Below are 15,947 nucleotides of genomic sequence, written 5' to 3' on the forward strand. Positions count from 1 at the left end.
ACCATAGCATGAATCCTGGATAGTCTAGCCCAATATGGTTCGCGGGCTATTATATCAGGCCAAGGGATTAGAGTGGCAGCAGTGCAGTGTGATCCCTGGTCGCGCGGATGATTGTGTGTTCTAGTTACCGATTCCCATATACCCCTGGTCGCGCGGATGATTGTGTGTTCTAGTTACCGATTCCCATATACCCCTGGTCACACAGATGATTGTGTTCTAGTTACCAATCCCCATATATATATATATATATATATATATATATATATATATTCTGATTTATTTACATTTTTGGGGTTCATCACATGAAATTTGGGGGTTTCTCGAGCTGCCCCCAAAATTCATTCCCCTAATAATTATAAGATTGAGATGAGACCTGACATGCTGCATAATTATGAAAAACTATATCCATAAATAGCAATAACAGATATACTGATCACTGACAACAATTGGCAAAGCGAAGAGCATGCTCAAAACGTAACAGCAGAGATTAAATAAAAAGCCAAGAGATTATACTGCAAGTTATGACAAAGATTGCAGTTGCAGAGAAAAAAATACAGTGATTTCAGCCATTAAAATGTGAGCTATGCTGCAGGAAATGGCCCACAACCTGGCATACCCCTACCAGCAACTCGCCAAAACATCAAAAGGTGGCCAAAACATGGCCGAAATGCTGCCAGACATACTATATGGCATTTTATGATTTGAAAACACTGTATGGTATGGTTGGAGGCCTTTCAGCCGAAAAATGTTGCGTTTCCATGCAAATCCATGGGCGGTTTAATCTTTTGCAGGCACACTCAAGCACCCAAGGAGGGCGTGGGGCCTTCTATGGCCGAAAAAACAGCTAAATTTATCATTAAATTCTATTTTGATTCACTCAACAAACTAATTATCCAATTTTACATTCATTTAAAAGAAAATTAAAACTCTTGCTGCTCTTGATATTTGTACTGATGCAACGATGAGTAGAACTGCCTCTTCTTCCAATCCATGCTCTAGTTCTGCTGAACAAGTATCTTGTCTATTTTTGTTGATGAGGACAAGTAAGAGGTTTATTAGGGTATGTAATTGTACTTGTCTTTAGCTCATCTTTTATTTCATTTTTAGCACATATAGCCTCCTGTATAAAGGCTGATTTTGGATGTATAGCCTCATGTATAAAGGTTGATTTTGGAATCTTCAATGTATAGCCTCGTCAATAAAAGCTAATCTTGGAATTTGCATCATATAAGCACCTATGAATGTTAATATATACCATGATTTTCCTTTCAAAATGTCATTATTGTGTGTCATTCTTTTCTTTCTGGCAAGATAATGTGTTATTTGTAAAAAAAAAATCATATATATATAATAGAGAGAGAGAATACATTTCCATTTGGTAGGGGGGCAATCACGTTTCCAGCCAAACCCCTTACAAAAACTTTCAGACATTTCATGCAACTTAGACTGTGAGGCTAGATAAATAATCCCACACCTTATCTTTCCTTTGTTTTATTTTCAGCTTGTGGGATTGGTGAATTTCGTCACTATGTCTGCATTTTAGAAGTTCTAAAATATGTTGGCTAGTATATCATTTTCCACATGAATGATGTTTTCATTATTTACATAACAAAAAAAATATTAATTTACAATGTACCTTGGAAACAATGATTTGTCAAGCTTGTCAACCATGGAGGTTAGTCCCAAACTACATGTAATATAGTAGTTTACAAACGGCAACAATCCTCTCTTGGTGCCTGGAAATATTTTGCATGGAATGGCAACATGATGAGATCCTTGCATATGTCCATGTCACAACTTGCGCCGATACATCAAAGCCTAGAAAAGCACGAGCAAAATATATGAAACTTTGAAATCTCATATGCTAGTAAAATGACATCATCAATTTCATTTTTCAAAAGCTGTGTATTCATTCAGACATGGATCAATTAAAACATTTTCTGATAGTGACATTAAGGCAACAAGCACAGAAATATTGCACATTAAGACAATGTTCCAAATGGAAAATTTTCATCAACAATATTACTGGCAGAAATTTGAAGAAATACACATACAAGGTTACCCCGACATTCTGTATAATGAGAAAAGATTTCTGCAAGTGTTGATTCTCGTTCCAGGACCTCTGCAAGGGTTGCTTCTTGCTGCAGGATCTCAATAACTCCTTGATTGTCTGAAGCACCAAGTGTGGGTTTTCCCTTTCCTGGCTTGCCCAGATGTGAGAATTTACTCTCTGATCCCGGTTCAATAAGATTTCTTTGTTTCTCCACAACAATTTCTAGATCTTCAGCTGGCAAAGAAAGATGAAGGGCAAGTAACTGGATACACAAATAGACTAAAATAAGTCTCCAGAAAAGAAAGGGAACTTGTGCTGGAAGATATTTCCTAGTTTACACAAACTAAAATTTGATGAAACAAAACCCTTGTAAGGCTTGGATAACGTAAATGTTTTACTTTGCACAAGTGATTCACGGATACAGTTGGAGGGCAACAGACATATGGTGTCTCCAAACTCGGAAGGCTTCCATCATTTTCAACCGGCAACAATGTGAACTGTATATCAAACTGCAAGCCAATAGGAAATAGACAAAAACTAAGATCTGTTAGTATGCAGGAAAAATAACTATGAGCAAACATCAATATTAATGGGAATGCTTGTTATACAAAGGGCTCCCATTAACTAGTGTCCAAAATCAACCCTTAAATGAGCTAGTCACCATTCAGACTGGAAAAGCCTAACTGTTCTTTAGATGGATAGAATTTTTCTCCTTTTTGGGTTGAGAAATTAGGTTTGAGTACTGTACATTTCTGAATCACTTTGTTAAGGACTTGACATTCATCAATTACCATACATATCTTAAAGATATTTGTCTACCTCATTCTCATCTTCTTCACGGGCTTTAGACAAAAGATAATTGACCATCTTAGCAACACGCATGCCACGGACATTCTTGCTGTTTGAGCCACTTACACTTCCATATCGCATATTGGTCCGTGCACCACCCTTACCCCAAACCAATACTTCTATGTTTCCCTTTATTTGATGAGAGCCACCAGTGCTTTCTCTGCTCACTTCTGCTTGGCCATGATTTATTTCATCACAGTCATCATTGCTATTATCTGTGTTTGCTGAAGTTTCAGGTAAAGAACTTGGTATTATTTTTTCACTTTGATGCCTAATTTCTTGAGAATCTTCATCAGAAGAAGAATGCTTCAGTGCAGTGTGTTCATCAACATCAGTAGACACACTTCTCTTTTGTCGTTTCCTTCCACTTTTGCTTCCAGTCTGACCATTTCGAAATTTTCCATGTGCCTTTCTAACAATAGCTGCTGCAGTGACCTTAGCAGTGTTACGGCGCCTGGTAAGAGCTTCTGATTGTCGCCGGTATGTTTGTGCAATATTTGCCTGGATCTGTCATGAAACCTTCATCCAAAGTCAAAGCTGATAAAAATAATAATGATGATGGATCCCATTTGGAATTTGAAACGTTGGTATAAAAATGTTCATACTGTGGATTCTCCAGTCAATGGTTCAAAATAATAATGATTTCAGACTACCAAGCAAGGCAAATTTTTTCAGTAAAAATAAAGGATTGAACACAAAGAACAGGCACCCTCCTGTCCATGCCTTGGGCTGCTGATGTATGATTATTTGATATATCCTTCTACGTGCATTAATGAAATATAAGATGCACTTTTCCTTTAAAAACATGATTCAGTGAGACCCTACCTGCTTGTTGAGCCATTTGTCTTCTTCATGCAAAGCCAACTCCTACACAGAGGACATACCAATCAGAAAATGTATGGCTTCTCCTAGTTATGGATGCAAAAGAACAAACACAAAAGAGAAGAAAGTCACCAAATTGAGTAAACGCTGAGATAAGATATCCATTGCATCAAAACATTATGGAAGAATTCAACAAGGGTTAGAAAATCAAAGAGCTATGTAACTACTGACCTCTTCTTCATACTTATCAAGGTCGGGATAAATTGCTGCAATCAGAGCATCATAATTTGGATCATCTCTCAATGATCTGCGGCTGGCACAGTGTGTACGACATTGAGGGCATTCATTGTTCCTAAGATGACCAGAAAAACCATGAGCATTCCTTAGACCAATTAAATCTGAGACCTAAATATACTTCCATATCAGGTTCTCACCTGGTCCCATGGAGAAAATGTTATAATTATTTCAATGACAATCAGTACCACAATAAATCACAACAGTCAGACAGAATGCAACCTTCCATGATGACAGCTAGTTAAAACAGTTTAACATCTATATATAGTAATAATGACCTATGTCTATATATTTTTCCGTATAATATAAGAGAATTTTATTAATGTCCAACCAATGACCACAATAAGTAGGTCACTGGGACTCAAAAATACATCCAGTGTTTCCACGATCAGGAGCTGGGGGACACAGGCATGGGTGTCCAGAACTGCTGGAAGTTCACCAAAAATTTCCAGAGAACAGATAAAAAAAATACATAGATGCACGCCCATGTGTGTGTGTGTTTATATAATCAATTTCTTTCTAATGTAAACTAAACTATATTTTGAGAACATACCCTAAACGCATTGACTTGTCAATACATTCTCTGCAAAAGCGGTGGAGACATTCCATCACCGTCCTTGTCTTTCGGATAATTCCTGGCACATAATAAGATTGCATTTTGATGTTAATTTAGAGACTAAGCAGATAAAGTACTAAGTGGTGATAAATTTCTGCCTACTTTTTAACGGAGTTATTGGGGTTAAGGAATTGAAGATTCAAAACATTAAATTTAAAAAGTTAAGGCAATGGCTGATTTAACAACTTTGTCAACATTCTCGGCAAGCACTCATGCAATGGGGAAAAAGAATCACCTTTAAGAGAACTTGAAGATTTTCTTCACCATGAGCAAAATCAAATCTAGGCATCGAAAGTATGTGAAAAGAATGTCCTTTTGTGGAGATGGGAGATAATTTCAGTGGCATGAAACTTGTTGAAATTCTGATAGATAATAGAATTTCTTATCATGGTAATTACTTGTGACTGATATCATTTTTTTCTTAGTATATAACTTGTTTAGTTATATTATCAAGCTATTACACATTAGCAAAATATAAAGAACATAATGCACAAGAGACAAGAGACACAAAAATTAGGCTCCAAGCCAGGGCAAAACCCCACAAGGGGGAAAACCCAACAACAATCCTTCTCTTATAGAATCAGATCAAAATGAGATATCCAAGACCAAGACCAAGACCAGAACTGCCACCAAAATTCCAAGTCCAGCCCTCCTCCAAGTCATTTCCAAAGTCAAAATCAACATAGGTCAAACTGGTCAACCTCCTGAAATTTCGGGCCTGCAATAAGCTCTAAAATTCAGCCCTGCAACTATATCAGAAATTCAGTGTTTCTTCACAGAAATTCTTCCACATGTGCGAGCTCTTCCTCCCCTTCTTCTTCATCCTTTTCTTCATTAGTTAGGTGCAGAAGATATGTATGATGATGATGATGATAGTATGTCATTCGAAGTGATCAAATTGTCCTCTATATATATCCGTCCAGGAGGTCGAATAGGTGGCTCTTAGAGGACTGAGCTGACTTGTACATTCTGGTGGACTTTGATTCAATAAATATTCAAAATTCTTTTCCTTACAAATGTCCAAATGGGACATGACTCAAGTACATTTTCTTTGACTCAAAATAATTTCTTTTTTACTCTTATAAGCATGAAGAACATGCTTTGACCAAAATAAAATAATAATAATAATGAATATGATAAATACATCAATGATAAAATTATATTATGAAGACTGACACTAGTAACATTTTCAACAAAACTAATGACCAAAGCACAAAATTTTCTTAAGAGGAAACAAAATGTCAAAGCATTGAAGTAAAACAACCAATCTTCAAAAAGCTATTCTCCAATAAGACCTGACAGAGACAATCAAAAACTACACAAACAAGTTTATTTATTTTTGTGTCAGTGTGTAGTAGCTGGAAAAGGAAACGGGCATGGATTTTGAAAATGTTACTTTTTTCACAAAATGGAATTTCTAAAGCAATGAGAAACGACAAAATGACAATATCTAGATAAAGATGTATAAGCTGGGAAGGAAATTTTTGATATATTATGTTTGGGTAAAAATTTCAAAATTCCTATTTTTACTGCTGTTCCTTTATTGTTCTATTAATGATTTTAATTTTTTGAAATTTCCAGATCATGAAGCACATAAAGGTCAACCTCTTTCTAGTGACCCTCTTCAAACAGTTTCTACGAAGTTATATGTAGTTCTAAACTCACATATTACAACTAACTTACAACCGGAAAGCCAGCAAAAGAAGTGATAAGCTATCAGTTTGCATCAAAGCACATAAATCGTATGTATATTAGTTATACTTAATAATATCTACTTGTAAGCAATTATGTTTTCAAGCAGTGATTGCTATATTGTTTTTACCTAAGCTCTTAAAATGTCATACACCTCCCCAATGATTGAGGGGCACCCCCCATGGACTGTGATGATCTGCTGCCCATGCAGGCATGATTGCAACTACAGATTAATTTTTGTTTCTGTTTTTTAGGAATTTTTAATTTCTGTGGAGCAGCTGGCATGGTTTGATAATTTTAATGACTCCAATATGTTCTGGCTTGACCATTAAGCCTGTCTGGCAATTTTTCACTTTGAGATACCACAACTTTGATTGTTGGCTTGTTGAGGGTACCAATGCAGCCCATCTTTTTGTATAAAATGCCCTGTATGTGTTGAAGAATCTAGGGCAAAGTGGTCTAGTGTGATTCTTCGTTACTTGATAACAATTTGTGGAGTCTTTACTTTTCTTGTTAGCTCATCTTCTTCTTATTATTATTAATGCATATGTGTGTACTTCATCAAACTGCTACCAAAACATAAAAACAAGAACACAAGAGGTTGGCTCTCTGCCAGGGCCAAAACCTCTCTTCGCTTGAGAGGAAAACCCTTTCTTGAATTTCTCTTATTGAAGCTTCTATTGATCAATGCCAAACCCTAGACCCCTGACAAGAATATCCTCCAAGCACAAGTCAAGTCCTTTCAAGATCACTTCCTCTTGCAGCACTTCGTCTTCCTCCCTTCGGCACTTCTTCCGGCAACTGTTGCAGACTTAGGGCAGCAACAATGCAACCCTAATTCTCCACATATGTGAGTGATTCTCCTCACAAAACTATGTTAGACTTGTCTTCCTTTCTTCGCTTGCATACCCTTCTTCCACGCTTAAGAGATAGGCCTAGTTTGAACCCTAAACAGTGAGATATATGTGGCTGTGATAGTGCTGCTGTGATGACCATAGTTAGCCCTCCTTCACTCACACGTGTGACTGTAATAAGCTTCAGATCAGCCCTATTTACTTCGCTATCCTTCCTTGCTTTCTCGCTTGAGTGGGAGGCTCTTTAGGCCTATGATCTTAACCCAAACAATGGAGTTTGTATGACTGTGATAGAGGGCTGCTATGACAGCAGAGAGACCCTCTCCTTCGCACGTGTGACTGCAGCAGCCCTAAAACAGACCTCTTAACTTCGGTGGTATACCCTTCTTCCTTGCTGCCCTTGGAGACCCTTTTCCTTCACTCTTTCTTGCCTTTCACCTTCGCAGATTTCAGAGAGTACTTGAATACGTTATGGAGGAGTGGACAGCCTCTATATATAGAGGTCTGTCCCTCCGTTTAGGCCGACTTGTCAACTTGTTTGTAGGCCGACTTGAGGACTGCTCTTATGCTTCAGATTTCTTCTTTTTAGGATGTCATAGCTTGGAGGATGCTTGTGACTTTGCTTGGAGGAATTCTCTTGACCATAATACATATACATACAAGATATAACATGCCCTTAAGGTCTTCAACTTATTCTTTTGACTATTTGACTCACCTATAGCACTTTAAATAGTGCTAGACCTATTTCAATCAGCAAGAAACTCATTGACATATATTATAAAAATAATATTTCTTTTCTTGAATAAGTACAAATATCAAAAGTACATTTATGAAGACCAAACCTAATTACATTTCCTTCAACAGTATGTACATACTCTGATCATCTTAATAGTTTAAAAGAAGTATTTTATTTAAAAAAAAGCACCATACCCAGGCAGATAGGACACTGCACTTCCTTACGAATATCAGACAGTTTGACCACAACATACCTGTGAAACAGCAAACACAATCAGTAAATAGATCTGATTATCCAGAAAAGGATGATAATTATTTTAACAGTTCCACCACTGTCTATTTTTCATGAATAACAGAAAAAAATAAATAAATAAAATCCAAGATACTTCTCTGAAACTCTTTCCAGGTATCTATCTGATCCAAAATAACGACTATAATAGCAACCCTGGTTTTGTATGAGAGATACCAATACTCTTAATGTACAGAAAAACACACATTATTAATTACTGAATTAGCCTTCTATAAACTCAGGCAGTTGAACTGAATAAAAGTAACTTATTATCAGCGAAATATTTCAAAGATGTCTGAAAATTTGTCCTATTTTCCTTCCATTTTACAAATAGCACTTCTCTGGACGTTAAAATTTCAAGCCCAGGATTATTAATGTCTTTATTATTTCAATCAAACAAGTAGATCGTTGAATTTAATCAATGCTGAAATTAAATTTCAAACCATAGCATCAATCATACAATAGCTAAAAATTAAATAGCAGATGCATAAAATTAATTTCACACATACATAGGTAATTACTCCTTCAAATCAGCTTTTCATTTCCTTGGAGAACTCACAAGGAAACCTCCACACACTGCCCACAAAAACAGCACTGCACAGTTTACCAAAATCACCTTGAGCTTAAGCTTATACAAGCTGCTTGAGAGGCACACCAGCTGAAAAAACATAAACAGTTCTCTACTGTACTACACTTGTACGGACTGCAACACTACCATACAACTCTGCTATATTGGTTCCATGCGATTGTACGGATCTGTACGGTTATGTCCATATGATTGTAGGGACTTCCATGCAGATGTACAGAATTGTTCCATACAACTACGTGGGACTGTGTGCTGCCCGAAAATGCCACTTTCTTGGCTGCCTGCACTCTCCCTCCCTTTCAATCATTCAACCCGCTCAACTGCGCAACTGTGTTGAAAGACTTGACCTTGACATGCCTTTATACCTTTAGTTGAGAATCTGTTTTTGAGATCACTCCTAGTCTAAGTCATGCAATAGTTACTCTTTTAAACTCAACTGCCAAATATAAGACTCTCGCTTTTGTATAAAAGTGAATTACAAAATAGAAATACTTTTCGAAAATCACTTTTTTCAAAAATATTTCAAACTACTCGTATGTTCACATTGAACCTGGGTAAAAGTTCCTATCTGAACTAAAATTCTCAAAACTCCCTCTTACAGAGGAAGGAATTCTGCACCAGTCCAAGTTATCTCTAAATGCCTCAAACATCCCTTTTGCCAAGGGCTTGGCTAGAATATCAACTCCTAGTTGCTCTGCAGGGATTAGTTGGAGCTTCACAGATCTCTTTTGAAACCCGTCTCATATGAAGTGATATATGATCTCTATATGCTTGGCCCTGTCATGAAACATTGGATTCTCTGAGTGTTTGAGGCAACTCTAATTATCACAATAAATTAATGAAGTTCCAACTCCTGATTAAACAACCCTATGAGTAATTTGCAAAACCAAAAAGCTTCACAACTAGCAATACAAGCTACCATGTATCTTGAAAGTTGAAACTATTGAGCTAAGTTCCACGGAAGTCTACTTCCAATTTCCTGTTGAACCATGATACCATCATTGATCCCAAGCTAAAGAAATACCCCAAGGTGCTCTTCCTGTCAATTGCATTGTCTACCCAATTTGAGTTTGAATAACCCTGCAACTTCACTTCACCATCTCCAAGATATCTTAGACCATACTCTACAATGTCCCTCTGATACTTACGCACATGTTTTTCTACTACCCAATGCTCCAGGCCCTGGCTCTATCGTGAACTGATTCAAAGTGTTCACTACAAAACATATATCTAGCCTAGTGTTGACCAAATAAATCAAGGAACCTATCAACTGCCTATACATCGTGGGATCCACTAACTCTAAACCTGAGGCTTTCACCTTCTTCATATTAATGATCATGGGCATAGCCATAGGTTTGCAATCTTCCATTGAAAACCTCTTCAAGATTTGAACTGCGCACTTACCTTACCAAAGAAAATCTCCCCTTATCTCTGCAAAACCCCCAACCCCGAGAAGTAATGCATCATGCCCATGTCCGTCTCGAACTCAGCTGCCATGTCTACTTTGCACCCTACAATGAACTTCTATGCCCCTGTCAAGAACAAGTCATCTGTATATAGCACCAAAATAAGAAGATCAATCTCAACAAATATATAATGTAAGTTAGAATTTTTGGTGAAACCCATACTTGTAAATATCCATTGATCCTAGAATACCATGCTCTCAATGCCTACTTGAGTCCATACAAAGTTTTTCTTAAGCCTACACATATGGGACTTCTTCCTATTTGCCTCAAAGCCATAAGGCTACTCTATGTACACTTCTTCGTTAATGATCCCATAAGGAAAGTTGCCTTCACATCCATCTGGTGTATCCTCCATCCCATAGATGAAACAAAGGACATAATTGTTCTAATGGAAGTGCACTTAGCGATTGGAGCAAATATCTCCTCGTAGTTCACTCCCTCTCTCTAGGAGAACCCTCTTGTCACAAACCTAAAATTGAATTTCTCAATGTTTCCATCTGCAACATACATGATCTTGTACAACCACTAAGAACTCACAACTATGTAATGTCCCCTACTGTAAATATTAATTAACTAGTAATTTCTTGATTTTCTACCATTTAGACATTTTTTCAAACACTTTGTAAGTAATTAAATAAGAAGGCAATACCGAAAGTAAACCAGCAATATTACCACATGCAATTGGTAAGAAAAACCCTTCTAACTCAGCCAATATGAATAAAATTCACTGCAACAAATTCAGCCAACTGTTTATTAAATCTGATCATGAAATTACATGTTGGGTAGCCCCTTCTAATTGCAAAATCAATTTACTAAGAACCTGGCTAATGGCACGATTTTTGCTACGTAGATGGCAGTTTTGAAATATCATATAAATGACCTTGCTGGACAAGCTTGAGGAATTGAGTCAACCCTCCTTGAAATAATTCCACAGTCTGGCAATGAGATGGATCTTCAGCAATAAGCACCTGTGAAAGATCTGAGTGATCTTTCCTCGTGATCAGCTGGGGTGGATTTGTTTCACCACCAAAGCCAATCCAAATCGAATCTCCTGTACCCCAGATGTGAGAAACTAGAATGATCTCTCCAACTTACCGGCAAGGGTTGAATCTTTCACAACCGAAACATGAATTCCCTTAGGGTTTCATCCAAGGGTTTGAAGCCAACAGCTTTCCAAAGAACAATAAGATAATCAAGTTGTTGAAAATTGTAGCCATGGCCGACATTTCCATCAATGTAAATAAATGGAAGCAAAGAAAATGAAAATTGTAGTTTGAATTTATATTTTCCCTCCAAAATTCTACAAGTCAGCCTCAAATTGTTTTAGGTCAGTTGGGCCCCCAAGAGACACCCATTCGACCCCCTCGTCAAGTCTATAAATAGGAGACACTTGCTCCTCATTTGGACACACCAAATTTTTCTTGTATGTATCTGATCCAGCAGATTTCAAAAGGAGGGTCAAAATTTCAGAGAAGGGTTTTGGGATTTCTATTTGTTGTTGGGTATTGGTTTGGCTATTCTATAGAAGTTGCTTCTGATGTATTGGCGTACTATGAACTCTCTCTCTCTCTCTCTCTCATAAGGAAGAATTTTTTGGGTTTTCCCCTTGTGGGTTTTTCCTTGGCCTCAGACCTAATTTTTGTCTCGTCTCATGGTTTCATGGTTTTTTTTACTACTCTTTCATGGTCTAATGGTTGATTAACTGTGTAATGTTAAATGAAAACTAATAATGATCATTTGAAGTTGTAAATTGTTCAAGAAAATTAGTTCTAGCAATGCCCTAATAAAATCAACATGCTATCAGAGCTGGGGGGCATTGAAGAACAATTCGAAGAAGACAAGAGCATTTGAATTCTTTCTTAGACAATCGAATTCTTCCTCAGACATACTGTGTGGTATCTAACCTCTATTGCAAATACAAATTCTGTTATGTGGCTCAAACTATGGCAAGGCATCCCAACTATGGTTGTAACACATATGCAAGTTGTCTATGGCAAGAATTATCCATGAATAAAGTTTCTATGGCTTATGCGAGCTTCACCATATGTATAAATTTTTCAAAACAATGAGAGGTTTGTGGATGTGCAAAATTTTTGAAGTGAAGTCTAAATCAATTATTGTAAAAAGGGTGATGTCTAAGCCTATTATGGAACCTTGACATAGTTTGAACCTCTGTAAAATAATTGTGTTGTGCAAAAGGAATGAATCACTGAGATGAGGTTTGCTTTTGGAGCTCCTTGATAGGTTAGTATGTGCACTATAATCCAATTCAAAAGGATTGTGATTCAGATCTGAGTTTTCCTCTGAGGAAAGGTCTGAAATAGGCTTTCGATATAGGTATGAAATTTTGTGACCCTTTGTTGAGGAGATTGATTCGAGTTCAGTTTCGTTGAGCATCTTGTCTGAGCAATCTTTGGGCTCTACTGTGATCCGATGAAGTGATCTAGACCAAGACCTAGATATGATGCAAGGAGTTGTTGAATAAGGTTGCTATGTGTTGACCACTGAAGTTGCACCTGAAATTTTTTTTGAAGACTCCATGCCCGAGGGTGTATCAAAAGCTTCAATGTACCATTGTAGTTCATCATGTCATCAGATTTTTTTCAACTCTACTTCTTCTTCTCATCTTTTTATGTTGTACTCAAATTCCACAAGCCCTATGGGGACAATGTAAAAGTGATACTAATACGAGGAGTCTAGTCATGTAACAAGCCTAGGTAACTTGGGACCTTGTCATCAAGTGAGTTTACTCTAGGAGGTTTTTTTTCACTTGGTTAATTATCATATCCTTATAAGGACTTAATAATTAATTGAGTTTTTTCCTCCAAGCATAACCCCAAACCCAGAGTGCGACTTGATGGTGAGGTCTTGGGTGAGTCCTAGTGTCTAGAGTCATTGTATATTACCATACTAAATCACACAAAAAAATCATGGAATTTGATTAGGTTTAGGGGTCATTTTTTAATTTTTAAAATTTTCCGCAAGGTGGAAATTGAAATAAATTTTGTATATGAAATGTAATAAGTGATGTCTAGAGAAGTTGTATGGGGTATGTGTGATCAAAATTACACCTCACCCTCAACTTTCTACTATGACACACTTTGAGGGGTTAAAAATGTGTTTTAGACCCTCAAATCCCACTTTTCCTAAGTTTAGTGGGAAATTTGGCAATAAATTTAACCAAAAATAAATTAAATGGAGAAAAATAAATAGCTCCATGGTACAAAATGACATGGAAATGACTTGGAAATTATCTCTAGTCAAAGCAATGAGTCAAAGAACGAGTGGAGGATGATTTGACACCTTGCATCATAAATACATGGCCCACTCAAAGAAATAGGATTTTTGGCAATAAATGAGTCTGCTTACTTGGAAAATTCGAATTTGGAGAGTTAATGCACATTTGGGAGGATTTGGGAAAATATTTGGCAGAGATTTTTGTGGAAAATTGTCCCCACATGGGTCCCTACCCTTCTACACTTGTCATTTCATCATGGAATTCGATTTTGCTTGAGGGATTCTTGATGCCACTTGGGAAATTCGAATTTGCATGAAGGAGCATTGGGATTGTCACCCATTTGCTTTGGGATTGTCACCATTTGCCTTGGGATTGGCTCTCAAACTTCTATATAATAGAGCCATGGGCTCTCACTATGTATCCATTGAAAAACTAGCTATTGTGCTTAGGAAAGCTTTGCTCTTATGTACACTCATGTTCTATTGCAATAAAAGACTTTGAGGTTCACATATGAGGTGTTGTTCTTCTTGAGCATGGTAATATCTTGATCATTGTGTTTCATTTTCCACTTATGCTATTGTGTTCATTAGTTTCCATTATGCTTTTAGAGATTTGTTAATGTGTAGATATCTCACATCGGCATTTGGTTTTGAGAGTTTAGTCTAGATAGAGAAAGTTTTAGTTGATTTTCCAATAAATCTCTAAGATCTTTTTATCATTGTATTTCTTTTAACCCACATGGATCTAATGTGTATTTGAAGTTGCGTAGAAACATTTCTTGGATCAAGCCTCAAGCATGAGGATAAATTCTTGGAGGAATCATCCCATTCTTGAGCAAGTTCATTGAAGAACCCGCATTTGTCATCTCCCAAGGCCTCATCTTACAATTGTGTTGCAGAGATCCTTGGCATTTAGCTTGTGTTTCAAATCCAATTTCATTTAAAATCATTTGTCTCAATTTCTTGTGCTAATAACGATTTTATTTTGCAATTGAAGAGCATGTTGAAAATTAGACAAGAATTGGAGTTTTGCTCCAATTCCTTAGTTTAAATTGTGTAGAATATTTGTAAATTATATTTGCTAACATTTCTCTCTCTTTTCCACTAAGTTTGAGTGTTGGTTTTGTAGAGATAGTTCAGATTTATTTATGGACTATGCTCACCCTTTGTGTTGACAGGATCGAGGAAGCTAAAGTTTGAAACTCTAACTATTTGTTGTAGGATCCCAAGAGCACTTGAGCATCAACTATAGGGAGGTCGTGGGCAATCTTGGACAGCAGAAAATTAGCTTGGTCGTGGGCCTTTGGGCACTTTTAATTTTCAGATTTCAAGGTTTGTTCATTGGCCACCGTGGTTGCTACTTCTTGGAAAGAGATCTTGGTTCCTATAGACTCTTATTTTGTAATTTATCCTTCTTCTTTGGGGCAGCCCATTAAGGGGCCTTCTACTCATTGTAAAAAAGCTAATAAAAGATCGATTTTTCTTGTGAGAGCTTGGGTTTTACCCATGGTATCCCTTCTCTCCATTTATGGAAAGAAATATGTGGGTGGATTAACTTTTGCATTCTCTTGGTTTCCATTTTAATTGCATGCTTAAAATTTACACAACCTCACTCGTCACATTTTTATTTTGTTTAGATAAGTTTCCTACAATTCAACTCAAGGCTTTGCATTCTCTATTTTATATATTGCTTTGAGCTACAAGCACTTTACTTTGAGCAATCTACTCTTCACATGCAAGCATTTTAATTTCTAGCAAACTTTAATTTTGTTTACTAATTCATTTCCATTTAGTGTAACAAATTGTTTCATGTATACTTGAGTTCATGCTTCATTTCTAAATGCTACATTGTTATCTTGAGTATTGGAGCATTCTATTGTCTACTTGAAACAACTTTGTTTCTCAAGCAAATTGATTGCATCATTCTAATTTACTTATAAGCTAATCTCCATTTGAAAGTTATATTTGCAATATATTGTTGAGCGCCATTTCCTTACTTTGAAGCATTGCAAATTTAATATTTCTTTGGGACAACTTACTTGCATTTCATTTAAGCATTTTAGATTAGCTTGCATTTCTAATTTGTTAATTTTAGGTATGTTCTGCTTAGAGCAATTATTTCAATTTTCACAATTAGCTCAATATCTTTTCCAGATTAGCAATCACATTAGCATAATAGTAAATTGCAGATAGAACATAAACATAAATCGCAGAAGACAAGCCAAGACAAGAGGACACAAGATGTGGCGCTAGCCAGGGACAAACCCCAATGTGGGGAAACCCTTGATCAATTCTTCTTATATGTTCTTCAATAGTTCAGCAGAGAAAGAGAGAGAGATAGTACATATACAACAGAAGTCAACACTTTGACTTATCTAAATAAGAGCATAGATCATCTCTAAGAAGATGATACATGAGGTAGCTGAACTCAGTTGAAGACATGCTGCTTCAACT

General features: G+C 36.6%; 1 protein-coding gene across 2 annotated transcripts in view; it reads right to left on the reverse strand.

Moving 5' to 3' along the window:
- Window positions 1-1,459: 1,459 nt before the first annotated feature.
- LOC149237648 (putative E3 ubiquitin-protein ligase RING1a) overlaps window positions 1,460-15,947 on the reverse strand; it is a 62,033-nt gene continuing 47,545 nt past the window's right edge. For both annotated transcript variants that reach the window (XM_089372733.1, XM_089372734.1), the window contains 8 exons: window positions 8,111-8,169; window positions 4,572-4,653; window positions 3,956-4,076; window positions 3,728-3,769; window positions 2,873-3,409; window positions 2,452-2,562; window positions 2,055-2,315; window positions 1,460-1,818 (listed from right to left, as the gene is read on the reverse strand). In XM_089372733.1, coding sequence (XP_089228859.1) covers window positions 1,792-1,818; window positions 2,055-2,315; window positions 2,452-2,562; window positions 2,873-3,409; window positions 3,728-3,769; window positions 3,956-4,076; window positions 4,572-4,653; window positions 8,111-8,169 — 1,240 coding nt within the window. In that variant the 3' untranslated portion in view covers window positions 1,460-1,791. The remainder of the gene's footprint in view (window positions 1,819-2,054; window positions 2,316-2,451; window positions 2,563-2,872; window positions 3,410-3,727; window positions 3,770-3,955; window positions 4,077-4,571; window positions 4,654-8,110; window positions 8,170-15,947) is intronic.

This window comes from Pinus tabuliformis, chromosome 8 (genome assembly GCF_031772625.1).
Source record: "Pinus tabuliformis cultivar Carrire ecotype Pingquan chromosome 8, CPIR1, whole genome shotgun sequence".
NCBI lineage: Eukaryota > Viridiplantae > Streptophyta > Pinopsida > Pinales > Pinaceae > Pinus > Pinus tabuliformis.